Source organism: Chionomys nivalis, chromosome 5, assembly GCF_950005125.1.
Source record: "Chionomys nivalis chromosome 5, mChiNiv1.1, whole genome shotgun sequence".
NCBI classification, from domain to species: Eukaryota; Metazoa; Chordata; class Mammalia; order Rodentia; family Cricetidae; genus Chionomys; species Chionomys nivalis.
The window spans coordinates 30230609-30257169 of record NC_080090.1 but is presented as its reverse complement, the minus strand read 5'-3'; the positions used below and the strand labels follow the sequence as shown (position 1 = coordinate 30257169).

The 26561-nt window shown below is 48.2% G+C and overlaps 1 protein-coding gene across 3 annotated transcripts in view; it reads right to left on the bottom strand.

The window, feature by feature from the left end:
• Galnt15 (polypeptide N-acetylgalactosaminyltransferase 15) overlaps positions 1–24095 on the bottom strand; it is a 39024-nt gene extending 14929 nt beyond the window's left edge. The window contains exons 1-6 of one of the 3 annotated variants that reach the window (XM_057770454.1): positions 23108–24095; positions 14466–14632; positions 13493–13697; positions 6571–6738; positions 3104–3221; positions 1503–1697 (exon numbers count right to left, since the gene is read on the bottom strand). In XM_057770454.1, coding sequence (XP_057626437.1) covers positions 1503–1697; positions 3104–3221; positions 6571–6738; positions 13493–13697; positions 14466–14632; positions 23108–23646 — 1392 coding nt within the window. In that variant the 5' untranslated portion in view covers positions 23647–24095. Of the gene's footprint in view, positions 1–1502; positions 1698–3103; positions 3222–6570; positions 6739–13492; positions 13698–14465; positions 14633–23107 lie in introns of those variants that run through there. The other 2 variants (XM_057770452.1, XM_057770455.1) reach the window with 2 other exon arrangements.
• Between the last annotated feature and the right edge of the window lie 2466 nt (positions 24096–26561).

The following is a 26561-nucleotide window of genomic DNA, read 5'->3' as shown; positions in this document are numbered from 1 at the left end:
GCCCAGAGATTAAAATCCTCAGTGCCTCTGAGGTCTATATAACTTGTAGAAGGGTGCCTACTTCCCACACTGTAGAAGGGTAGCTACTTCCCACTCTTTAGAAGGGTACCTACTTCCCATACTGGAGAAAAGGGTACCTACTTCCCACACTGGAGAAGGGTACTTACTTCCCACACTGTAGAAGGGTATCTACTTCTCACACTGTAGAAGGGTATCTACTTCCCACACTGGAGAAGGGTACCTACTTCCCACACTGCAGAAGAGTACCTACTTCCTACACTGCAGAAGGGTACCTACTTCCCACTCTGTAGAAGGGTACCTACCACTCTGTAGAAGAGTACCTACTTCCCACACTGGAGAAGGGTACCTACTTCCCACACTGCAGGAGGGTACCTACTTCCCACTATCAACTGGGTAAAGTCTAAACTCTTTAGCTCAGCCCTCAGAGGCTTCAGGATCTTCCTCCTGACCTCCTCTGGTCTCTGAGTGATCCCCACAGCCATAGTTGAAGCACTGCCTTTCCTGAGGAGTTCTCCTGGGAAATCTAAACTGAGGATTAAGTAGAATCCTGGTGAGAACTGCCCTTTCATCTCTAATGCTTCTCCTCTACAAACCCAGCCAGAAGCTACAGTAGCGGGGATCTGATGCTAATTTGGGTGACTCTTGGAATCACTCATGGTGACCCAGAGGGAACTCTTGCTACTTAGACCTTGGGATTGAATTGAAATGTGTGTGTCATCTCCCACTAAGGAGACAAACATTTATCCGTCCAGTGAGTTCTGAGCGATGTCTGCAGGTTGGTCCACTGTTGGAAGGGAGTAGATCTGGATAAACACGAACAAAATCCTGAGGACTTCAAGAACAGGGAGTACTGGGATCCCTGCATGATGACCTTGTCTGACTCTCCATGCATGTGGTGGGCATGGGTGTGTCTCTCTGAGGACCCTGCTTTTGTCTATGCTATCCAACAGAGAGCCGGTGAGGGACGTGCAGGAACCATTTCTCAACTATGTGGCTCTTTAGGGACCCGACCTGCAGTGCAGTAAGTGTAATGGCAGCCTGTGCCTCACAGAAGATATGCGTGTGTCAACTCCACAGGAACTGACCAACCAATGATGAACTGGGGAACATTAATTACATGTTTTAATTTCAACTTTTCTGTGACTTTTTTTTGATAATTCATATTTATTTTTATAATCAATCTTTTCTTTGTCTTGGTTATTCTTTAGCTCTTGATTACTACTCAGGATGAAAGGACCCTCAGAGATGTGGTTCATCCGTTATCTCCCTCTGGTTCCCAGCATCCTATAGCAGTATGGGAATTCCAGGTCAAGTGTGAGACTCCAGGGAGGTAATGGGAGGGACAGAGGACAGCCCCACCAGGTAGAAGGATCACTCTAGGGGGCCAACTCAGAGAAGCTCAAGCCAGAAATAAGAGAGGGACCTCCTTGGGTGACCCAAAGCTTCTGTTGGTCAAAGACCCCCTAGCAGCCCCTCTTTACCTTGCTCATGGAAAGGGCCTCTGGACTGTGCCTGTAGAAGGTTTCTTTGAAGGATCCCAGCCAGGTCTCAGCAATGCGGACCTTGTTCCTCAAGATGGCCTCAGGGTCAGTCCTGGAGCTGACATCTTTGCTTTGGTAGATGTGTCCCACTCGAGAGCAGGGAAGGATTTCAACGGAGCCGCCACAAAGCCAGGCCTGTCATAGAAGGAGAAGGTGATTGGCTCTCCTTTCTACCTCTCTGTCTGTGGGCGACTGACAGAAGACCAGGAAGTCTACGCCAGAATGACCAGTTCATATCCTTAGAGCATAGTTCCTCAATCCTACAGTGTGGGGAGCAGGGCAGTGAGGTGAGAGGGACAGAGGGCAGTTGTCCTAGAATGGAATTGAGGGGTGATGGCTGACACCTGTGCGCCTGCCTGGACACGCCACCTGGAAAAATGTGCAGACCAGAGGATGCTTTCCCAAGGAAAACATGTCTGCAGTGGCCAGGGAATTTCTAAGAACCAGTGATGTCTCCTGCAAAGACACTAGAGATGAAAGCACACTTTCTTTAGTCTTCTTCACTCCATCCAGAAGCTTCTCCCAGCTCCCCACTGCTAATTGGATAAGAATCCTTTATTCCATACTTGGTGACAGAAATTATAATTGAATCATGCTGGGACAGGCTGTGGTTCAAGAACTAAAATCACACTAGGCGTGGGGTTCTCAAACACAATGCCCCAAGATACCTCAGAAGACTCAAAGAGCACCTCAGACATTTTTCATTTTTTAGAGAAATAGACAACTTGGACATTATGCAAACTACAATCTTGTTGTAATTCACACAGCCACATTAGATTGGTCTGCCATGTGGGATGATGAACATCTTTTCTGGACTAGCTTTGGGGCAGTGGGTATGACTCAAAGGCAAGAATAATGCTAGGAACAGTGTGGAACAGAAAGTATGGGTGGTGCTTGTCCACACAGTTCCCAGGATGGAGAGGACAGCTATGCCCAGCAGGTCCTAAGTCAAATGAATACACATTGTTTGGATGGAACTACACAATGCTAAGAGTGGTTTCACATTTGGCAGGTGGGTACCATAAAAGATCCCCTAGGCCGGGCGGTGGCGGCGCACGCCTTTAATCCCAACACTCGGGAGGCAGAGGCAGGCGGATCTCTGTGAGTTCGAGACCAGCCTGGTCTACAAGAGCTAGTTCCAGGACAGGCTCCAAAACCACAGAGAAACCCTGTCTCAAAAAAAAAAAAATAAAAAAAAAAATAAAAGATCCCCTAGATGCTAAGAGTGCCATGAACAGAGAATGTACCAGAAGCTCTGGATTCTTTGCACTGAAATGTGAATGGCTGATAGTGTACCTTCTCCTGATGAGGATTCTGAAAGTCAAGTTTACAGAGGAGTCTGGGAGTAAAGTCAAGGTAGGTCACAAGAGTCATGGCTTAGGAGGACATGGGAGGTTTGACACATCTTGATATAATGACTTTATATAATTTCCCCACAAGTTTTTTTCCCAACACCTGCCCTTTCTAACGTCTACCTCTGAGCTGACTGCTTACATGGCTCCAGAGATACCACCCACATCCACTGGTAACATAGAACCTACCTTGAAGGACATCTCAAGATTTTCCCCACCCTGAGGTGACATGAGCAGATCATAAGCTCCAGAGTTTTGGAAGTAGTGTCTGTCCACGGCCACCACCTCTCCGGATACCACAGGGCTCCTACACAGAGACGTCAGATAAGAGACTGCAGGGTAACCTCAAGCATAGAGACAGGGCCTAGGTGGGGATTCCCAGAGCAGGTTCAGTGAATGAGACAACTGACCCTGGGGCCCTGGAGAAGCTCAACATTTTGAACCACAAAACTGGAGCAGAGCAACAATGTTTGAAATCCAAGAATTTTATAAAGAGAACTATGTGCTGGAGAGATGGCTCAATGGTTACAAGTGTTCGCTGATCTTCCAGAGGACCCAAGTTTGGTCTAGCAGCCATGTCAAACTGGTCACAGCTGCCCGTAACTCTATCTGCCTACAAAATCTGCACACACAGCATGTTCTCACACAGACATTTAAATAAAAATAAGACTGAAGATGAAGGAACACTAGACTGGCTGGGGTCTTTGTAGCTCGTCCTTAGGCCTTTTTCTATAGAAGAGAGTAGTGACTGCACTTGAGTCTCTCCAGAGAGGTGTCTGAGGAGAAGGTTCTAGCTAAAATAAGACACCTCAAGGGAGGCAGTTGCCAGGCCCAAACCAAAGGAACAGTCAGGCTCTCTGTGGCTTGAATGTGAAAAGTCTCCCATGGGCTCATGTTTTGAACACTCTGTCCCCAGACTGCAGCACTAACTTGAGAGGCTTGGAGCCCTTAGGAAGTGGAACCTCGCTGGGAGAAGGTTACTGGCAGTGGGCCTTTGAAGGTTAGACTCATCCCTGGCTCTGGTCTAGTTTCCCATCTGACCAGCGCGAACAGACCACCACCACCACAGGCACATGGAGAATTGACTGAGCCCCCCCTCCACCCCCCCCCCCCCGCTGTCATGCTGTCCTGCTGTGATAGACGAGACCTCTGACACCATGAACCTTTCCTACCTTAAGTTGCTTCTGACAGGTGTTTCCTGACAGGTGTTTCCTGACAGGTGTTTCCTCAAATAGAGGGAAAGGTAATGCACTCAGGCTCTTCCTGCTTCTCTTCTCCCCGCCCCCCCTTCTTCTGTTTTCTTTTTTCATTTATTCCCTCCCCACCTTTAAGATGGATCTAACAGGAGTTCTGTAGATGGGTTCCCACTCTCACTGGATGAAATACAATGGCTTATACATGCAGAGAATGGGAAACTCTGGGCAAGGGAATGGATGGGAGTAACAGTCCTCAAAATGGCTTAACGCAAACTAGCTGTGGTGGTGCACATCTTTAATCCCAGCACTTGGGAAGAAGAAGCAGGAGGACCTCTGTGAGTTCAAGGCCAGCCTGGCTGGGCCGATGTGGTGAGTTATAGAATAGCCAAGGCTATACAGTGAGACACTGTCTCAAAAAACAAAACAACAACAACAAAACAAACAAAACAGTTCACAGCTGCAGCTTGTGGGGATGGAAACCAGAAGTTCCATGCAGTACCAGGCACCATCCTTGCCATATTTTAAATACAAAGCTGTACAGTTCTGTGGTTTGGGAAGTCCTTCTGTGATGCTTTTATTGGTTAATGAATAAAGAAACTGCTTTGGCCTGTGATAGGACAGAGTAGAGCTAGGCGGGAAAACTAAACTGAATGCTGGGAGAAAGAAGGCAGGGTCAGAGACAAGCCAAGTAGTCCTGCTGGAGACAGATGCCAGGCTGAACCTTGCCAGTAAGCCACACCCACGTGGCAATACACAGATTAATGAAGATGGGTTAGGTTAGGATGTAAGAACTAGCCAATAAGAAACTAGAGTGAATAGACCAAGCAATGAATGATTTAATTAATACAGTTTCTTTTTTTTTTTGGTTTTTCGAGACAGGGTTTCTCTGCGGTTTTTGGAGCCTGTCCTGGAACTAGCTCTTGTAGACCAGGCTGGTCTCGAACTCACAGAGATCCGCCTGCCTCTGCCTCCCAAGTGCTGGGATTAAAGGCATGCGCCACCACTGCCCGGCTTAATTAATACAGTTTCTGTGTGGTTATTTTGGTTCTTTCTGAGTTCACTATTCCTCTCTTAAGTTCGTGGTGCTGCAGTATAGGAGTTCCCTCTGTTTGTGTGTTGCTTTTATTGAATAATGAATAAAGAAACTACCTTGGTCTAGTTGATAGAACAGAACTTAGGTAGGTAGAGAAGACAGAACTGAATTCTGGGAGAAAGAAAGCAGAGAGAGAGAACCACCATAGAGCAGCCAGAATCAGACATGCTGAATCTTTCCTGGTAAGCCACAACCTCGTGGTGATATACAGATTAATAGAAACGGGTTAAATCAAGATGTGAGAGTCAGCCAATAAGAGGCTAGAGATAATGGGCCAGGCAGTGATTTAATTAATACAATTTCTGTGTGGTTATTTTGGATGTAAGCTAGCCGGGCAGCCGGGACAAACAAAGGGCCACCCTCCTCGTGCAACATTGCTGTTGTTTCTCTCTGTTTCTGTTTGCTTCTCTGATTACGCTTTGTTTTGGTTTTGGAGACAAGGTCTTACTGGGCAGCACAGGCTGGCATCAAACTCACAATCTTCCCTTGGGATATTGGGTGTGACCACCAACTCCTGGCTCCTAGTGTGAGTTTTAATTCAGAATTTTTGGATTTTAGAAAGGAGCATACATGACACACTGCCTTTCAGCTTTGGTCGCTGCACTTTGTGCAGCGCACTGACATTTCTTCAGTCAGGGTGTCACTGCTCTCAGCGTGGGCTCCACCACATCTGCAGCCCGGTGCATTATGACAACATGCTTGGTTTTTAGAGGGAATTTGTGGTTATCAGTTGTAGACTACAGATGTGTGCTAGCCACCCACTTTAACACATCAGGGAAATAGGTGGTCTTAAGAGCCGGCTACCTGGATTTCTGCTGTCATATGTTGGGAATCTAATCTGTATGTGTCTTGGGCACAGTGGAATAGAGACAGCCAGCCTGGCTGAGTCACTCCAGAGCTCATGACCCACAGAGTCTGGGAGCTTGAAGGATAGCTGTAGTCTTACACACTAAATTTGAAGTGGTTTGCTAGCTGGTAGAAAATTTCTTAAAAATAATACTTAAAAAGATAATTGTTCGGAAATCAAAACAGGACACAGGAGTAGCGACTTTCGAGGCTGGATCTATTTTCTTCCTTTTCATTGAGCAGGGACTTGAGACCAAGGTATTTGCTATGTTGTCTGGGGCCAAGGTCAGTCATCTTCCTCCTCAGCCTCACCTTGGGCATCCACCGAAGCTTCTGGAAGGGTTTCACTGGACTCCATTGGTATCACAATGGCAGCAGCGTTGCAGCTGGCTGACTGCTTTTTACACATTGGCTTGTTTGGTTTTCATACCCATCCCATGTGCTCGGCACTCTCACCAGGAAATGGGGACTCAGGTGAAATGGCTTTCTATCCAGGTGTGGAGATCAGAGAAGCGCCTCACCTGATAGGGCAGATGGGGGATGGGAGGGCCTTCTGCTCCTGTTCCCCCAGGGGCTCCCATCGGAAATCCAGCTTCCAGTCCAGCACCCCTCGCTGCAGCTGCTTGGCCGCAGAGTACTGAAACGTCTTCCAATCAATCACGTCTACGACTGGAGACACAACTCGGCTCCTGGAAAGAATAAAGTATAAACAACGATGCAGGCGACTCACTAGCTGGGGACAGGAACAAGGTCTATGTGATGTGTGGCCCAGGGCAGCAGCCACAGGCCGTTTGCCCCTGTCAGCCTTGAAGCTGTGCTTTGTCCCAATTTAGAAGAATTAATAGGAAAAAAAGGATGTAAAAACTTTCAATAATTTTATATTGAATCCACACTGATATTGCATTTTAAATATGCTGTGTTTACATTATTAAAATTATTTTCAGCTGTTTTTACCTTATAACATGACGGTTTCATTAAACATGTGACCCATGTTGTATTTCGTCTGTATGGCACTGTGCTATATGTGAAGGACTTGATGCACCTCCAACAGGACCCTGGGCAGTCAGAGAGTGGGAAACAACCTGGCATGATGCGGTCATTTAGCTCTTCCTAGAAACCTCCCCTTTCCTTTAGAAACCCCCTTATTTAGACGTGTGATTCTCTGCCTTGCTTGGTTAGCGTTAGAGCTGGCAGACAGAACAAGGCAGCTGGAAGCTGGATATGGCAGATAGCCTTGGTCTTCCACATTGCAGCTCTATAAGGAAGCTGCCATTGGTCAGCAACCCCAGACCACCCCAAACCAGATGTTTTGGTTTAGGGTTGCTTTGTACAGTTATAGGGATTTTGTATCTACCACTCAGACCCAGAAAGCACCTCAAATATCGTACATATTATAAAATAACATATTTAATTTTACAATTTCCTTAAATAAAATAAGAGGCTGAAATGTCTCATTCCAGAACTGGAGAGATGGCTCAGCTAGGAAGAGCGCTTGCGCGCCTCTTTCAAAGAATCCAGGTTCAGTTCCCAACACCCATGTCAGGAGCTCACAAGGCCCTTAACTTCATTCCTCTCCAGAGAAACTGACATCCTATTCTAGTCTCTGTGATCACAGCACACTTGTGCTACACATAAATACACATACATGCACATATATACAAATACATGCATAAAAAATAAATAAGCCTTTAACAGTAAGAAAGAAAACTGTCTTGTTACGATATAATCAGTGTATTCTGGCAAATGTTTGAGGAGAGAAAGGATAGTGAGGAATAAACATTCAGACAAAACTGCCCCTTGGCTAGGGCCAGAGCTAGCTCACTGTCAGGATCAGGGAACCAGGGCTGGTAACGGACTCCAGAGTCTTTGACCAGGCTGTAGGGGAAGCTATGACTCTGCAAAGCAACTGCCCGGCTGCCACGCTTTCTGCTCTATACTCCTTCTGCTCCTGGGTAATGAGAGCTCCTAGAGACTTTTCCTCTTTTGGAGACACTGCATCCTCATCTGTTGAGAGAAAGTCTCCTGACACAGGCTGGAGAGGCAGCAGCCTCGTCCACCTTCTCTCTCAAAGCACAGTTATAGCTCTGACACTCAGGCCAGAGAACTTTTGCTTTCACTAAGGTGTGCTGTGCTGTGCTGTGCTGTGCTGGGGTGTGCTGTGCTGTGCTGTGCTCTGCTGTGCTGTGCTGGGGTGTGCTGTGCTGTGCTGGGGTGTGCTGTGCTGTGGTGTGCTGTGCTGTGCTGTGCTGTGCTGGGGTGTGCTGTGCTGGGGTGTGCTGTGCTGTGCTGTGCTGGGGTGTGCTGTGCTGTGCTGTGCTGGGGTGTGCTGTGCTGTGCTGTGCCATGCTGTAGTGTGCCCAGCTATGCTGTGGTGTGTTATGGTGTGCTGTGTTGTGCTGTGGTGTGGTGTGCTATGGTGTGCTGTGTTGTGCTGTGCTGTGGTGTGTTGTGCTGTGCTGTGCTATGTTGTGCTGTGCTGTGCTGTGCTTTGAGCAGATGTCAGGCATCTCAGAAGAGCTGGTGGGCCTAGTCCTTGAAGAAACTGCACAGACTAGGAAAGGGGATCCTAGACTTGCCCAGTGTTCAGTGTGCCACTGTGTGGAGTCCAGAGAGGATCACTCAGATTGCAGAGGTGGCTTTCTTTCATGCTCTCAGTGAGTTGGACAAGATGGTCCTGAGAAAAGAGAGTGGATCAGTGATGCAGGAAGGTCATTTGTCAATAAACAAACTGCCTTGGCCCATTTGATAGGCTACCCCTTAGGTGGGTGGAGTGAACAGAATAGAATGCTGGGAGGAAGAGGAAGTGAGCTCAGACTCGACAGCTCTGCTCTCTGGAGCAGACGCCATGCACCATGCTCCCCTCTCCCCGGCAGATGCGATGAAGCTCTGACCCAGGATGGACGTAGGCTAGAATCTTCCCGGTAAGCGCTCCTTGGGGTGCTACATACATGAACAGAAATGGGCCAAGCAGTGTTTAAAAGAATAGAGTTTGTGTGTCGTTATTTTGGGGCATAAGCTAGCCAGGCAACCATGAGCCGGGCTGTGGGAAGAGGCCCACAGCTCCTACTACAGATGGCGCCCACGTGGATAACTGCATCCACAGAAAGCCTGAGAAAGCTTGGGAAAGAATAGAGTAAAGCGTGTTTTCTTGGTAGCAGCAATTTCTCGGGTCTGCTCTGCTTGCTAGATGCAAGCAAGTGCTCTCATCTAAGAGAGGCTTCCTGACTCAGCTTCAGCTGTGAAACCTTGCAGCTCATTTAAGAGGTCCTACCACGAAATACTTAAAACGGTGTTGGTGAAAAGCTGAACGCATGCTTTTCGGTTTTCAGCCGTAGCAGGAAAAAAATGTGCTGTTTACAAATGCTGTCTTTTTGGGTCGTCCTGCCAGGGCAAACTCTGACTCTTTGAGGCAGGAGATCAGCTACAGAGAGAGCATTTGAGTGTTGTAGCTTGTGTGCTGGCAAGGACCTTGAAACGCCACAGAGTTGTGGTGATTAACATGGCTACAGCCAGTACCTCAGCCATGAGGCTGGAAAGCTAAGGAATGTGCTGGATCCAGTTGTCAAAGCCACAGCTTTCGTCCTACTGATATCGCTTGGTAAATTAAAGACTCGTGGTCAGAAAAAGAGAGATATACAGTAAAGAGAGATTCAAAGACAAAGAAAATTTCTAAATTGTTTACAGTGTGTTAAAAGTATATGCAGGCTAAAAGTTCTTAAAAAAAATAAGGAAGAAAGAGAGTTGGGTGTGGTAGTACACACCTTTAATCCCAACACTTGGGAGACAGAGGGAGATTGACCTCTGTGACTTCAAGGTGTGGTAGCACACGCCTTTAATCCCAATGCCTGGGAGGCAGAGACAGACAGATCTCTGAGAGTTCAAGGACAGCCTGGTCTAAAGAGTTATTCCAGGACAAAGATATACAGAAAATATAAAACAAAAGTAAAAATAAACAAAATAGAGTTAAAATAAAGCCGCACAAAGATGGGAAGTACACAGAAAATCTTGATACTGTATGCTATTATGCTCTCTTTGAATTGTTTGAATGCTGAGGAAAGAGCAACATCTGCTAAAAGATATTTGTTTATAAATGCTGCTGAACTAATCCAAGATAGATATTTTCAAAATACCTTGACTTCAGAATTTGGATCTAAGGATATGATACTTTGGAAAAGAGTTTCTTCTTTTGTTTTCACAGAAGATGAGACACTGTGGATTGCTTCTTTGATCACGATATGGTATGATAGACCACGTCCTCCTGAAGGGTTGCTGTGAACACCTTCAAAAAATTACTTTGCTCAACTGCCGACTGAGAGGAACCTAGCACACAGGTTATACCATGAAAGACTTGATTAACAGCGCCCCCATTCAGCAGGAAGCAGTTTGGAGAGAAATAACTGCGCCCATATTCCCAAATATTGTTTATAAATGTTCTTTTACATTTCAAGACGGAGATGATATAGATGTGAATAATTTGCATTGATATGAATCTTGGTTTACTGATATTAATTTAAGGTCAATTTTATTATATGTATATGTATTTCTGATATTGATTAAGGTATTGTGATTGTGTAGTTCACTTAAAAATGTAATGTGTATAGGTTGTTAATGGATAATTATCAATAATAGTCAAGTTTGTAGTCATGTTAGTTAGATTTTCTAGATGTGCATGCATATATTTCAGATAGGCATTCATCATATCTTTCAAAGGCTAGAGAATATGGTATTTTAAATGTTTTAATAACTTAGGGTTTTTCATGACAATGAGACACTCTGCTCCTGGCAGCACCAATCTACTTCAAGAAGAAGATGGGCATCGGAGAGGATCCTTATGGAGTTTGATAGCCATTTGGGCAAGAAACTGCTCTTGCCTGGACTATTTTATAAACTGGACACAAAGAACCCGCAGAGAGAGGACTGCTGAACTTGCCTAAAGGTGAGATGATCTTTCGGGGTTCCTGATTCATGAAAGAGTCTGCGAGACATTCTGCAGGACACAGCAGATAGTGACTGAACTGCCTTTAAATTTCCTGCTTCATGGAAACGTCTCTGGATACTATGGGCCTTTAGGCCGAAGATGGATGCCCCAACGGTACAGAGGAACTTTGGGTGACTGTCCAGGCAGTGAGATGTCTCTGTCATTTCTAGAGTTTAGAAGTTGCTTACTTTTTGTTTGCTTAGGTAATATTGTATTCTTCTGGAGTCTTTGATGGAGTTGAATAATAGATAGATAGTTATAGTTATAGTTTTCCTTAGTTATGATAAAGATAAAATAGATGTAAATATTGTAATTTTTACTTGATAACTGTTTTGTTATATGTAATTTTGCTATGTTAATGTTAAAGCCTTCCTTTTTTTTTTTTTTTTTTGTTTAAACAGAAAAAAGGGAAATGATGCAGGAAGGTCATTTGTCAATAAACAAACTGCCTTGGCCCATTTGATAGGCTACCCCTTAGGTGGGTGGAGTGAACAGAATAGAATGCTGGGAGGAAGAGGAAGTGAGCTCAGACTCGACAGCTCTGCTCTCTGGAGCAGACGCCATGCACCATGCTCCCCTCTCCCCGGCAGATGCGATGAAGCTCTGACCCAGGATGGACGTAGGCTAGAATCTTCCCGGTAAGCGCTCCTTGGGGTGCTACATACATGAACAGAAATGGGCCAAGCAGTGTTTAAAAGAATAGAGTTTGTGTGTCGTTATTTTGGGGCATAAGCTAGCCAGGCAACCATGAGCCGGGCTGTGGGAAGAGGCCCACAGCTCCTACTACAGATCAGGAGCCAGGAAGAGGCTGTGAGAGGACAGAAAGATAGTGAAATCCCAGAGAACAGTGATGAGAAGACCGTATCAAACACCCAAGACCAGAAGTTCTGGGGGTGGGCCAGAGAAGTAACAGGACAGTCAGAAAAGAGGCTCCTGAAATTTCTCAGTGTATCCTGTGGATAACAGCCAATGTCCTGCTGCATACACCTGTCTCTGCCTACAATGAGGACTATGGGGCTCTGAGGGGCACACATACAAAAACTGACAGGAAGGAGATACGTGTTTAGCGTCCCAGCACCAGGGAAAGGGCAAGCAGAGCCATTTCTCTTTGAACAGCCTCAGTGGTTCTTAAGGAGAGATCACCTCAGTACCAGACAACCCGACAAGACACCCGTCCTTCACACCCTTCACACATGGTTCCACCTCTCTGAGTCTCAGTTTCCCTCCTTGTGAAACAAAAGCATGAACACCTGCCTGAGCCTCTCCACGGGTCAGGGACGGGAGTCGCTGAAAAGTGGGACATGACAACAGCATTGCTTAGTTCCCAAAAGATTCCAACACGAGGTCATGAGGCAGGGCAAGATGATCTCCAAGGTGCCCCTGAGTCACCCATCTGTGACAGCAGGGTAGGAACTGTTCACAGGGAATGGTCCGGAAATCTGATCTGCAAGGGATTAGGATTTTGAGGGAGGTGGTACTTGGAACAGAATCAAAGATAGCCTCCTTTTAGGCTTGGTGAACTTTCTTGTACTCAGTCTGTTGCTAAACTTAGTACACAATTCCTTTACTTAGGGGGCTATGGGCCAAGAACAAGTGGAGATGTCCATCATGGAATTGGGACAAATGGTTCTGTCTTGGCTTAGAAATTTTTCTTTACTGTGTGATCACCCCAACTTAATGAGACCAAGCATAGATTGCAAGAACAAGAACCAGGAGCTCTGGTTCTGGCAGTTCCATCTGGCTGGGAGCCAGGAGGTCCTACCGTGTCTCAGGCCAGCTTGAGTGGCATGGGTATTGACTGGGTGAGCCTCTCCCCACACTCCTAGGGGAGCTAGTCACCAGGGTTAGGTTTTCTGAATACGATAGTCATATTGAGGGGCGTGACGGATAGGTGAGGCTTAGGAAGAAGTGGAGATGAAAAAGAGGGAGTGGGAAAGATAGCATGATAGGGTCAAAGCAGTGCTAACTTGTGGGATGTAGTGTGACCCTCTCAATTCCACATCCCCCAGGGCTTGGTTTAGTTAGAAAATTAGGAGCACTGTGGACACTACAGAGGAGTAAAGAAAGTTAATTGTTGGGAAAACCAGTGATGGGGAAATCGAATGCCTTCTTCCTGGGCATAGGTGACCTGTGCTCTAGGCTAGTTTAGGAATTTGTGCCCCCAATGGAAACTGGCAAAGTTGGGGAGTCATGGCAGGCATGGTGTGTACTGCCCTTCCTATGCAGCTTAGCAGGACTGGCTCATTTAGACGTTGTAGAAGCTGTCTTCTAGCCTTCCTTCTAACGGTAACTCCCCACACTTCTTACAACACCCAACTGTCTGGAAATCCAAAGGAATAGCGATCAGTGGAAACCAAGGTGCTTCTCAAATGGTGGGTAGATAGTCTGTTCTTAGAGTAACTGTGCCTGGGCTGTCTCTCCCAGATCCACTCCTTGCTTTGAAGATCCTGGATGGAATGAATTACCTGTCATCAGCTATTCTGCTGAGGAGAGGCTCCAGCCATCCAGGGTGGCACTCACAGTGGGCATCCATGAAGACCAGCACATCCCCTGTGGCCATGGTGGCCCCCAGCATCCGGGCTCCAATAGTGCCAAGCCTCTTGTTGCTCCTGAGCAACTTCACAGCCTCCAGCCTGGCCACATAGTCACTGAGAGCAGACTTCAGTTGTTCTGGAATCAACAGGGTCCTGTCAATGGGGGTCGTGGATGCCACAGGACTGTGATGAGCATTGCAGACTTAGAGACCCCAGTGGGTACCAGATTCTGAGCCTCCAATGTGTTACTAAAGGTGGTCATTTCTAAAGTTTGGGATGGTGCACAATTCTCTGTATTAGCCACTAGGCTGGAGGAGTGGAAAACAGGAAGAGGAGAGAAGTGCAACTGAGGTCAAGATCACCGCTCAAGAAAACCACTTGCTCTTACATTCCAGTTTTAGCTCCCATCCAGAGATCCCAGCTGAAGACAGCAGACAAGGGGCTTAAGAACAGAGGGTCATGAAACTGCAGCTGGTAGCCACTGAGGTGCTGTCTCAGAGGTTTCCCCCAGCGGCAGGATGAGTCTGAGAAGAGGATGTAGAGGAGATGAGAAACCACGGGCACTTCCAGCTGTGGACAGATGCAAAGACTGTGGCTTAGCTGCTAGCCAAGGATCCAGATGCCCTCAAGTAGGAAGGGCTGAAGCTGAGGACTTGGGAGGAAGCTTGTCTTAGGTTTTTATTGTTGTGATAAAACACAATGACACAATAAATTACTCACGGTGGAGTATGTGTTCCCTTGTCACCTGAAGCTCCCACCTGAAGCTCCACGTCCAGGGAACCTTGTCTATGGCCTTGAACTCTTTCTTTTACGGAACTCCCCCTCCCTCCTGTCTTGTCCTTCCCTCCTCCCTTCTGGCTGAAGGGCAGCCACTCCCAGTGATCCAGAAGTCAACTTCAGTTACCTTGCTGGCTGAGGTCATCTACAATAATGATCTCCTGCAGCAAGGCCTTGGGTGCTGTGTCCAGGATGCTGTGTACGGTTCTCAAGAGCAAGGGCCAGGCTTCATCATGGAAGCAGAGAATGACGCTGGCTGTAGGCAGGCCACTTGCAGGGTGCTGCTGTAGACACCTGCAGAGGAAGAGAGTTAGGGAGCCCCCAAGGAGGAGATTCTGCAGAGAAGTCAGCCCAGGCCCCTCACTCCTCAACCCTGGCTGGCCCACTACAGCCACATCACTGTTACGATTCGGTGGCTCTCCTGGGATTTCAACAGCACCTTCTAACTCTCTACCTCAGATGTCAGAGCTCTGCTGATGATTCATGGAATAATATCTATCTAAAAAGTTAAATATCTGGTTTAGTTTGTAATTTTTTATCTTGTGATAATTTAAGACTCCCAAGAAGTTACAAACATTGTACAGTTAAACCTGGTGTGAAAAAATAAACATATGAGCACGAATCATCAGTTTTCTAAGATTTGATCCTCTATCATCAATTTTGAAATCATCACCAAAATAAACAAAATCACCCTCAAGATAAACAAAATAATCTTAACATACCCAGAGGGAACTGTCTTCCCTATAAGGTTTTGGGAGTGGACAAAGAGTCGTTTGTATAGCTGGTAAGTGACCCAGCTTGAGGACCCAGCAACAGAGGTAGCAGCCCACTAGGGGTAAGATTGAGGGTTATACACTGCTTGCTAGTCAGTACCGCGCGAGAAGCCAGGTTCCTCTGGTCGCCATGCCGTTCCAGTCGTGGTCGACTTAATCCCATGAATCGTGAGCCAAAAGAAGCTCAAATATGTTCCCCTTCCTTGTGGTGCTTCTGTTAGCTTTTCAGTCATAGAGATGAGAAAAGTAACCACTGCATCCAACGTTTGTAGGGTTTTACGGGGTGCGGGGGCACGCATGCCTGGAGGTCAGAGAACAGCTTGCTGGAGGAGTTCTCTCCTTCTTCCATGTAGGTTCCAGGGATTGAGCTCAGGTCTTTGGGCCTGGCAATGAGTGCTCTTAACAGCTACACCATTTTTCTGGCCTTGCTCAGTGCTTGGAGGTATCAGTTTCCTTATTATAAAAATTAGGATGATTTTTTCCTACTTGAGCCTAGTGTGAGAAAACAATGCAAGCGTGAGCGCTCCGTCATCAGTCTGTCAGTCATGGTTTATATACGTATGTATGTATCTATTAATTTGTCAGTGCTGCATGGAGCTCACTTACTTAGGGGAGTGCTCTACCACTGAGCTACACGGCTAACCCTTATGTATGTAATGTATGTATGTATGTATATATATATGTGATAGGTCTTACTATGTAGCTTAGGCTAGTCTTGAAGCCCCAGGCCTCAGCCTCCCCAGAGGTAAGATCACAGCATGGACCACCATGGTTGTTGAATACTATTATTTTGTTGTTGTTGTTATTATTATAATTATAATTATTATTATTATTATTATTATTATTATTTGTCTTCCTGGAACTTGTTTTGTGGACCAGGCTGTCCTTGAACTCACAGTGATCTGTCTGCCTCTACCTCTCGAGTGCCGGGATTAAAGGTGTGCACCACCACCACCGGGCCAAATACTGCTATTTTACCAACTGCTCTACAGCATGGACCCTCACTGACTACCATGTTAGGTTTCCCTTCTCCTCAGGACAGAAATGCCCACAGATGTCGTTGCAGAGCGTTTGTGAGCAGCAAGTCCCACAGGTGCTTAGCATCAAGTCAGGCACACAGCTGCAACCCCTTTGGAGGAGGTGGTCTTTCTGTTCTAGCCTCCTTCAGACAGTTGTCGCTGTGGGTTCTACAGTCAGGAGCTATGAAAGAGCTGAACATTCAGGCCACTGACTTCTGTTTGATCTCCCAGAGCATCCTCTGTAGCACAGAAGTCTCTCCGGCCAGCTATGCAGATGACCCTGGACTTGTCGTTTGTTTTAGATTGTGATGATCTCCTGATGGGAACGACAGCACCAGCTTACAAAGGTCGCTGTGAGGTTGAGTGGCCCTTGTAAAGCCCCAGGAAGGACATGTCTGCTGCTGTCCATCTCCATAGCTGTGCTTTGAGAGCTGCTGTGAAGGCCCTTTTGGTCTTGGGATTTGCAGTTCTTGCTTTTTGTTCTATTCGTTTGGTTTTTAGAGACAGTCCCTCACTGTGTATCCCTGGCTGTCCTCAAACTTATTCTGTAGACCAGGCTGTTCTGGAACTCACAGAGATCCACCTGCCTCTGCCTTCCAAGTGCTGGGATTAAAAATGGCTTTTGTTCTTGATTCTTTAGGGTCCCTTTCTAGCAGGCAGACACTCTGAGAAGGTGCGATTTCAAAGAGTGTCCTGTTTCAAAAATTTCTGAGTTTGATGACCAGGCCTAAGTATATTTTTTTCTTCACAGTGAGAGAAGTGGTGGGGAGGTGGATGGGCAGTATGAGTGGCTATACCATACAGGCAGACACGGGTTCTATGGGTTTGATGGGCAAAGAGCGTAGGCCCCATCACAACCAGGAGGGTCTCCTGAAGCAGCGTGGACAGGCCTGTCGCGCCCGTCTCAACCAGCAAGGAAGACGCAACACCGGAGCTCTTCTTGCAAGCAGTTTATTCAGGACCTTATTTACAGCTTCTCTCTCTTTCCCTTTCTCTCTCTCCCTCTCCGCCTGGGCAAACCTCTCCCAGCCCTTAAATAGGCACAGGCCGCCAACCCCGGATTGCCAGGTGGGCACTGTCCATATGTCCACGCATATGCAAGCAGCTGACGATCATTGTGTGATAATAGCATAAGTCAGGCCTTAGCCATATAAGGAGTTGATTATCACAGAGAGCACTCGCTTTCGGGATCGCGGAGAGCGGAAGCCAGCACCATCAAGTGCGGCTCCACACAGCTCTCTACACATCACCATCAGGTGCGGCTCCATGCAGCTCTACACAGACCCTACCTCCTCTCCAACGAAGAAGCTCTCACAGACTTCAGGATTCACACAGGCTGCATGGACCACCTCCTTAGGTACTAGGAAGCCAGAAGACCACCGTGGACTGTTTGGGTGTATCACAGAGGACTAACAGAACTCTGAGTGGGCTCTGCCTATGGGGCGTGTGCAGGCCCAGCTCCCTCAACACACCTCTTCAATGCAGAACCAAATATTGTGAACTAAACACTGGCAGAGTCCTGTGGCTCAGAGCATGCCAGATGGTTCTAGGAGGGACAGGAATCTATTAATTTGCTCCTGGTGGCCAGAGGGTCTGAAGAAGGAGCCGTGGGTGAGGCAAGCACAGTGGCCAGAAGGGGTGTCAAGTTCATGTGGGGTGGGTTTATGGGCCTAGGGATGAGCTCTGTCCACTATGGGCATCGAGAGGAGCCTCACTGTGCCCATGGCTGGTGGTGCAGTGGAAACGGTGTGACAAAGCCAGATTCCACTTCCACTCACTTTGCTGAGGGCATCTTAAGAGTTTCTTCCCATATACCCAGCAGAGAGGAGACCAAGAGTGACCACAGGCTTCAACTCCTGGGCCAGTCCCTTCTGAAATTCGGAAAAGTGAGGTGACATCTCTGAGGACCGCACTTCCTTCCGTTGTCTCCAAGTCATCTGCTGTTTTAATAACTCATCCCCCTTTAACAATTCTTTTGATTCATTAGTTCTTCCTGAGTATGCAATATATATAACCTCAACTTCCTCATCCATAAAACGGGGTTATGGGAAGGAGCCAGTGAATCATGCCCCAGGCATCACAGGGAACTGAATGGACTTTGTGAACTGTAGCCCTACTGTCTGCCTAACCGCACAGTTACCACCAAAACTTCCCTTCCCCACTCTGATCCTGACTCAGAAGAAGACACCCCTCTCCAACTCTTCCCATGCTTTCAAGGCTGGGGACCACTAATGCAATTAAACTCCTGGTTTTCAGTCTGCCTGCATCTAGAGCCACTTTCCTTGGATGAATCAAATATGAGGTGGGGCACAGAATCCAGATGTCTGTGTTCTAACACACGTGGTAGGCAAACAAACCACGCACATAATTAGGACTCGCTGGTGTAGCCCCTGGCTGCGGTAAGTAGGGCCTGTGGACCACTGAAGCTTAGCATCTCAGGCTGCAGCCCCGATCCCCTGAATCCGGCTCTGCCTGCCAATGCACTGCTCTAAGTTCATGGCCATGCTGAAGTTCAAGGACCCCTGCTCTGGCCAACCTTGCCCAGAGAGTTGAATTTGAACAGGGTTCCCATAGCATCTTCAGAGCAGGATCCTGGACCTATGACAAGCCTTCTGGGTGCATGGATGGCAACCCAAGTATTAAACACAGAGTGGCAGAGCCCCTGGCCTGGACTTTGAGATGCAAAACGCTGCCTCCCTGGAAGTGTCTTTGATAAGGCCCCCTCCTTATCTACTCTGGAAGCCAGGGCAATCAGAAAGGGAGTGGAGGTGGGGTAACTGGGAGAACCCTGCAAGCTGTCAGTGATGTGGGACACCAGTGAGCAGGACACACGTGACTCTTGGCCCTCAGTGCCAGCAGTTTCAAGGTCTAGTTAACCCCCTGCCTCACTCAGCTTCTAGCTCCCGTCAAAGGTCTTTCTCTGTATATTGTTTGTGTGTTTTGGTGTGTGTGTATGTGTGTGTGTGCGCATGTGTTTGTGTGTGCGTGTGTGTGCATGTGTTTGTGTGTGTGTGTGCATGCGCATGTGTTTGTGTGTGTGTCCCTTCCCCATAGTACAGCCATCACAGTGAGTTTGAACCATCCTATAAAGCATGGTGGTATGTACAGTTTACACTCTTCCATGGATGTTGCCTTGGGGGCCTCTGTGTCTGGCTTTTGCCCTCAGTAGGATCTTTACAAGGTGTTCTTGAAAATGGATGAGTCTCTAGAGCAGCTGCAGCACCCAGGAACCCATGGAGGGTGCCTGAACCTGTGACTTCAACAAGCTTTCTGGGAGCTTGGATGGCTCCCTAAGTATTAAGTCAGATGGGCATTGTTGTAGGTCGCTTGTGGCCCTCCAGCATCCCGGATGAGCCATTGATCAGCTTCAGCTCCTACGTGCTACTCTGGGCACTGTGGTAGTCATCCGCCCACGTGCTCTCAGGGCCGTGGGAGGTAGCTGGCTTGAAGACTGGCAAGCTTAAATGCTTGTAGCCTAGATGACTTGCCCAGGTTTGATCTGGGATTTGGCAGATTCGGAGTCCATCATGATGGCATCAAACAGGCTGTCAGGTCGCGTGGCACCACTCCATTCACCTCTCTACATCTTGATCTCTCTCATTCATCAAACGAAACCCTCTGCACAGATCTGTGAAGCTGACTGAGGAACTGAGCCCCACTCACTAGAGTCTCCAGCGTGTATTAAGTGTCCACTCGCTAGAGTTTTGACTCTCTTTCCTGAGACATTTGTTCTGAGGTAAGGTCTCACTGTGTAGCCCAGGCTGTGCTCAAACGCACAATGCTCCTGCCGTAGCCTCCCTTCGCCAAACACTGGAGGCAGAGGCATGCACCATCATGCCTGGTCCCAGAGCCTGTCTTTTGGCTCCATTTACACTAATATTTTACTATTCCCATCCTGTATTATCGGTAATTGTCCTGAATGCCTCCTATGCAAACTGACCTCCAACCACGGTCCTAGAGGAAATTTGTAACCTAGCAAGGAGACTGACAAACGCCAGGGCAGGGCGGGGTCTGGGTGAAGGTTAGAAGGATGTGTCTGGGTTAGGAGTTGTGGAGCTTGCAGGAAGCCTGGAGACTGGAGGATTGTGGGAGAGAGGACACAAGAGGCAGAGGTCTCCCAGCCCTGGGAGGAAAGCTCAGGGCCCCACACAGCAGACAGATGCTTATCTGCAGCATTTCTTGTTTTTCCACCCACTGGAAGGTGGAGGGAAGGAGAGCGCTGCCAGCTTGGATAGAGGATAGGGGTTTTGCCTGACTTTGCAGGGACTCTTGGGTATCCAGGAGCCTTCTGTGGACTGGGAGATCTGGGGTCTGGTAGCAGATGGGAGCTCTCACCGATGACAGCCAGCAGAGGGCGCTGTCCACCGCTACATAGCGCTGGTAACTATGAAAACCCTGGGATGGAGAACCCAATTATGTGTTTCACTTGAGACAGAGAGGTTTCTTGACTGCCAGAGTCTTTCAGGGTTAAAATGGCCCAGACAATTGAAATGCAGTGGTTACCATGGAGGGAAGAAAGAGCCAACAAAGTGGTCTGCCCAAGGTATATATACAAGTGTACAGGCTTGTTTATGTCTAACATACCAGGTGTATCTGTATCTGCTTGTACCACCAACCCTCCCCCCAATTCACACATGCACATCACACTACAAGCAACACACTCGAACACAAGCACATGACTATTGCAAGAAACATTTTACAATACAAAGAACACACACGTGCCCCATATATCATGGAAAATAAACAGTTTCATAATGTATACGTATGTATATAGGCACAGTACATGTGCACATCACATCAAACACACAGCACATACTATAGGTATGTGCAGTCTACTCATGTATGCCACACATCTACACCTGTGCATGGCACTCGTGCCACAAGAGGCACCCCTTTTACTACACTCACAACATACCATTTACTATTACTACATAATAAATGCATAACACATGCACACGTGTCTCACATACAGTGCACATACGGCACATTTACAACACATAAAGTACTTACAATACATACACTGGCACTATGCACACAAAGGCACATAATACATATAAAATAGGCACACACATACATACTACACAAACACATACAAGACAAACACACATCAAACACACACAGCTCCACATAATACATGCTCCAATGCACAATAGATACCCTACATATTTGTATCACTGTACATGTCAGTACACATTCACAACATGCATACACACATGACGCCGTACCTACATAGCTCACACCTGTGCCCTATGATGATGCACGGTGGTATGACCCCCCCACACAACCTGCATGGACAAAACCCCAAACTACTATACACATGTTCTACATACAACACATATTTATTTAGCGTACATAGCATAAAATGCACTCAACACATAATGCATGCACAGTGCACATGCGCACATGCATACACGCAGTTCACACACGAGTGTGCATATGTAGAGGGCTCTGGAGACAGAGTCACACCCACATCCCCAAAGCCAGAGCCAACATTTCTTGTTTACAGAATAAAGTCCTTCCCTTTTTCTCTCAGCCAATGACAACACACATGGACAGAACTGGAGATTTGCTCCTTCATCCAGCAGTCATTTTTGTGCAGGGAGCTGTGTGCTGGCTGCTGAGACATGCAGTGCGCAGCTATGCTGACCTTCTGCAGGCTTTCGGCACAGTGGCAGAAGTAGGCGCGGCACAAACAAACACGCTAATGGCTATTTAGTATCTGTTCTGTGATGTGCTGTGAGTTCAGAGGGAGCCTCAAACTGGAGTGGGGGAGGTTCTGGACAGAACTTTTAAATCCAGGGTGAGAAGTCGGCATCACAGAGCTGGGACTATGGGCAGGTGGGTGCTCCAAGGGCAGGTGAGTGCTCCAGGACACACAACCTAAGGATATCTGTGCTCTTAGGTAATCAGTGACAGGGCAGCCAGGCTGAGAGCAGTCAGGGGTCCAAAGTCTCATAGCCCTGCTCCCAACTGTCACTGCAATGTGTCCTTTCGCTTCCAGGGGTAGAAGATAAGCTTGCTTTCCAGAAATTCTGGGCTGTGGAAAGAGTCGTGGCTTCTAGGGCAGGGCCCAAGGCCACTCTGGCTACCCAGCCACGCTGTTTCTGGATTTGGGTAGGCAATCTCTTGCCTGCCTCTGGCTGTCCATGGTGGGAGGGGAAGCAGGGGCTAGAGAATGAGCAGATCTGCAAGTCACAAACACTTCCCACTCCTGGGGTGGGGCACCCAGCAGGCTGAGCTGGGTACAGTATATGAACTCCCAGACATAGGAACTGTTCTTTTCTTGATGGGATGGGGGAGTGTGGTAGAGGGTGGTGCTTCAGGACCAACTGGTGCTTAAATGCCTGAATTCAAATTCCTACTTTGAAGCTTATCAGCTGTGTGACAGTGGGCAAGCCATGGGGCCTCTCTGTTCCTTGCTTTTTACTGTACAAACTAGGCATGAAGCTAAAGTAATGCAGAGGACTTTCTAGGACCTTGTGGATTGCATGCAGAAAGCTTATATTAAAACCAGACACATGGCGAGAGGTAAATAAGCATTTCTTACCATGTTTGCAGTTGCTTCTCTGATCCCAGATAAAGGCAAACACTAATAATAAACCAATGTGAAAAACTGAACGTCCAGCATGAGAGCTGGGAGGACCCTTGAAGAATTGTGCTTCCATCTCCCTATTAAAGCCTCGTGACCCAGGGGCATTAGCAGTGGAACTAGAACCTAGGACTGGGAAGAGATCGTCTCTCCTTCAGGAATTGTTAGAGGCAGATCTGTGGATCTGAGGTTCCTGGCTGAGCAGGTCTGAGATGGGATTTGAGGATCTTTAATTTTATCACTTCATCAGCAAGGCTGATGGGGACCACATCTCAGAGGCCGCTGTCCCAAGGATGGGAGAGGCAGATGACAGATAGTCAGAACTCCTGACTTTGCTATCCCTGAATCACACAGTAGACCAGAGAAGGAACGCAGGGGTCTTACTTACATAGGGTGCCGCACCTCAGGCAGGACTCTCTTCAGGGACAGGTAGTCACTGAGTGCCTTGTTGAGGCTCTCTGTGTCCAGGCTGAGTGGGGTCAGCGACTCTTCTGAGTCCTCCCCATCCTCCTCAGTCCTCCAATCCCTCTCAGGGGCTTCCTCATCCCGCCTCCTGCTCGGATGTTTGATGAACTGGTAGCTGCCCCATCTCGGGTGCTGGCTCTGATTCCTCTTAGCCATGGGTGAGGCCACAACCACCAGCAATTGATCCTCCTGCAGGGAGATGAAGGGCAGAAGGCCGTCCAAGAAGCTGTCCTCCTCACTCTCTTCTTCAGCCTCCAGAACCCATTCTTGGGAGTCCCCATAGTCCAGGCGATACCCCATGTCAGAACTGTGTTTGCTGGCTTGGGTTGTGACAGCCTGGTGCTGCGTGGGTCGGGGAGGATACAGCATGGTCACCATCATCAGGACACATCCGAGTGTCAGCAAGAGCAGGAGGAACTGAAGCCTGCAGCGTCCGTTCCTGGGTCTCTTCCTCAGGAGCATGTCGCAGCCACTTGCCCAGAGCAGCGGGTCCTGATCAGGTCAAGCTTGTCATTGAGTCTGGGCTGCTCATTGCAGCCAGTCACCTGCTCCTTTTATTCCATCTGACACTTGCCAACAGCAGTTGTAGGACCCACTTCCCTTGGAACCAGAAAGCCACAAGAGCCTGGGGCTGCCCCTGGTCCTCTCTGGATTTTGTCAATTGTCTTCTGAAAAGGGTCTCTGGTTGTGTTGCTTGCCCCTTCTCACCCTGCTCTTGTCCATTCTGCTCTGGTGGTTAGTCCCGTGTTTCTTCCCCCCTCTGCATGAATGGTAAGGTTCTATGGGATGTCTGGGGCGAGTAGCCAGATGATAGACATCCTCTTTTGGACGCCTTGAGTCAGTCCAGACCAACAGACGTAAAGCCTAAAGCCGGCAGGCACTGCCCCGTTTCCTTTCACACTTAGCTCCAGCTCTGCACGAACCCTCTGCCAGACACAACGGGAGCCAAGCGTGAGTCTCGCTCCTGGTCCTAATGCCCTCACTGTTCCGGGTTTTGCACAACCACAAAGCATCACCCTAAGAGCCAGTCCAAAACAGCATCCTCCCTGGAGTTCAGACTTGAGCCTTATTCACAGGGAGGCATCCTCTCCTCACACAGAGGAGCAGGAAGGAGAATTCCGCCCTGGCTCAACAGGCTGCCAAGGTGATGCAGATGCCAGGAGCCAGCTGTCGGTCAACACCTTCAACCTCCTGCAACAGTCCCGGCTATGCTGTGCTTTTTCCTGGTGTCCACTAGCCTTGTCTTTTTAAGGATGAAGGGCTGAGGGAGCCCTTGTAAGTCTGGCCACCTGGACCTCACAGAGCACTTGGAGGCTGGCAGAGAGGCATGCTTCAAGCTTCCAGCCTTCCAGCTCCACTCAACTCACACACATGTAATGAGTGGCTGCTATATGCCCCCAAACCGTTTTCTGGACCAGGAGTACAGCACGAAGATAGTCAAGCTGGGACCTCATAGTGCTTCCATGGCAGTGAGGGAGACGAAGAGATGATCCATTAGAGTCTGTCAAAGGTCAGGGAGAAAAAAGAATGAGACAGAGAGGGAGCTGGGAATATGGGCTGGGGGCTGAAAACCGATCTTAATTGGTACTGCAGTTTTCCTAGAAGAGCCAGCGTCTGTGTAAGGAGGAAAGCTGGGCAGAAGAAATAACACAGGTAAGGTTCTGAAAGGAGCAGGCCTGGTGTGTGGAACAGCAAAGAGCCAGAGTGACCAGAACAGAGCAGGCCAAGCACAGTACAGCGGGGCATGATGGGAGACGGGGAGCAAAGGGAGATGCTGAAACATTGAGAGACTGAGCTCAGAAGGAGGCAGAGCGTGGCAGGAGGTGGAAGAAGGAGAAGTGACACATGCTGGGAGATGGGGCATGACGGGAAGTGGGGCACAACAGGAAATGGAACACAACTGGAGGAGGAACAAAGGGAGACAGCCCTCAGTAGGAGGTGGAGCATTACAGGAGGTGGAGGGCAACCAGAGGCAGGGCAAAGAGAGGGAGTATGGAACAATGGGAGTTCAGCAAAAATAAGAGATGGAACATGGGCTGTGTGACAGACACATGTCTACTCACCCTAGAAAAGGGACTCACGACTGACCAAAGTAATGATTGCACCAAGGTCCAATTTGGTGGGTCAGTGAGTCATCATTGGGATCACAGGAGGAGGAGGATGCAGAAAAGCAGCTGCACCTTTAAGAGGCACCCCAACACGGGTGATGGCTCATGAGAGCCGCCACACTGAGCTCTCTGCACAGTGTACAGGAAGCTCCGGGTCCAGCAAATCTCTGCAGCTCTACTGACCAGTCTCCTTCCCAGAGGGAGTCCCCAGGGAAGGACCCCCGAGAATCTTCCAAGTTCCCACTTTCCCAGACATGTGACCTTTTGATTCCTGTCTGAACTTTCCCCTTCCCTAGGAACGGTTTCCATTCAAGAGAAGTGGGGCCTGACTGTCCGTGGAGCTCAATGGGAAGTGAAGAGCTTGGCGTGAGGCGGGGTGGAGAGGAGGTGGTCACTACAGAAGGCCACAGGGAGCACGGGTGGGGAAGGAGGAAGGATATCTCAATGGGGCACGGAAAGACCTTGGCTTTCCCTCTGAGTGAGATGAGGGCCCTTGGAGACCTAGGGTGGAGGAGAGACAGTCTGACTCGGGTTTTAACTGATTCCCTCTGCCTGTTGGATTGAGATGACTTTAAAGGACAAAGGCAGAGGAACCGATCACTGACTGGTGAAGCTCAAAGGGACACCAGCAGAGACGAGAAGTGAAGAGCAGCAGATGGATTTTAAGAAAGAACCTGGACTGTAGGCTGATAACCCTGGGATGTGAGAGAGTCGAGTCACAGAAGGGTTCCGTGAGATGTTGAAAGACTGAAGTCACCATCAGCCGAGGAAGGAAGGTGGGGAGCAAGTGGAATGAGGTGAAAAGCAATGGATTTTCTGGGGACAGGTGACGTTGGCAATGTCTGGCAGGTGGCCAAGGGAAGATAAAGTGTGGGCTGTGGGATCCATGCCCACTCAGTCTCCCGGATGGCAGCAGGGAGGGCCAGCAGTGACACTGTATACACAGTCACAAGGAGACGGTGATGGGGACTGAGGTCCGAGGCCGCTGGGGGCATGTGCAGACCACAAGAGAAGGGATTGTTCTAGCTTCATTACTGTGCTTGTGATAAAATACCATGACAGAAAGCAGCTTAGAGGAAAAAGGAGTTTATTTAAATTTATAGTTCCAGGTTATATCCATCATGGTGGGGAAACCAAGGCAAGAACTTCAAACAGTGCTCTCACATCCAAATCAGGAGAGAAATGAATGCACACATGCTCATTTGCCTGTGCTAAGATTTCTTCACTCTTACAAAGTTCAGCACCCCTGATGAGGGAATGGTGCCACCC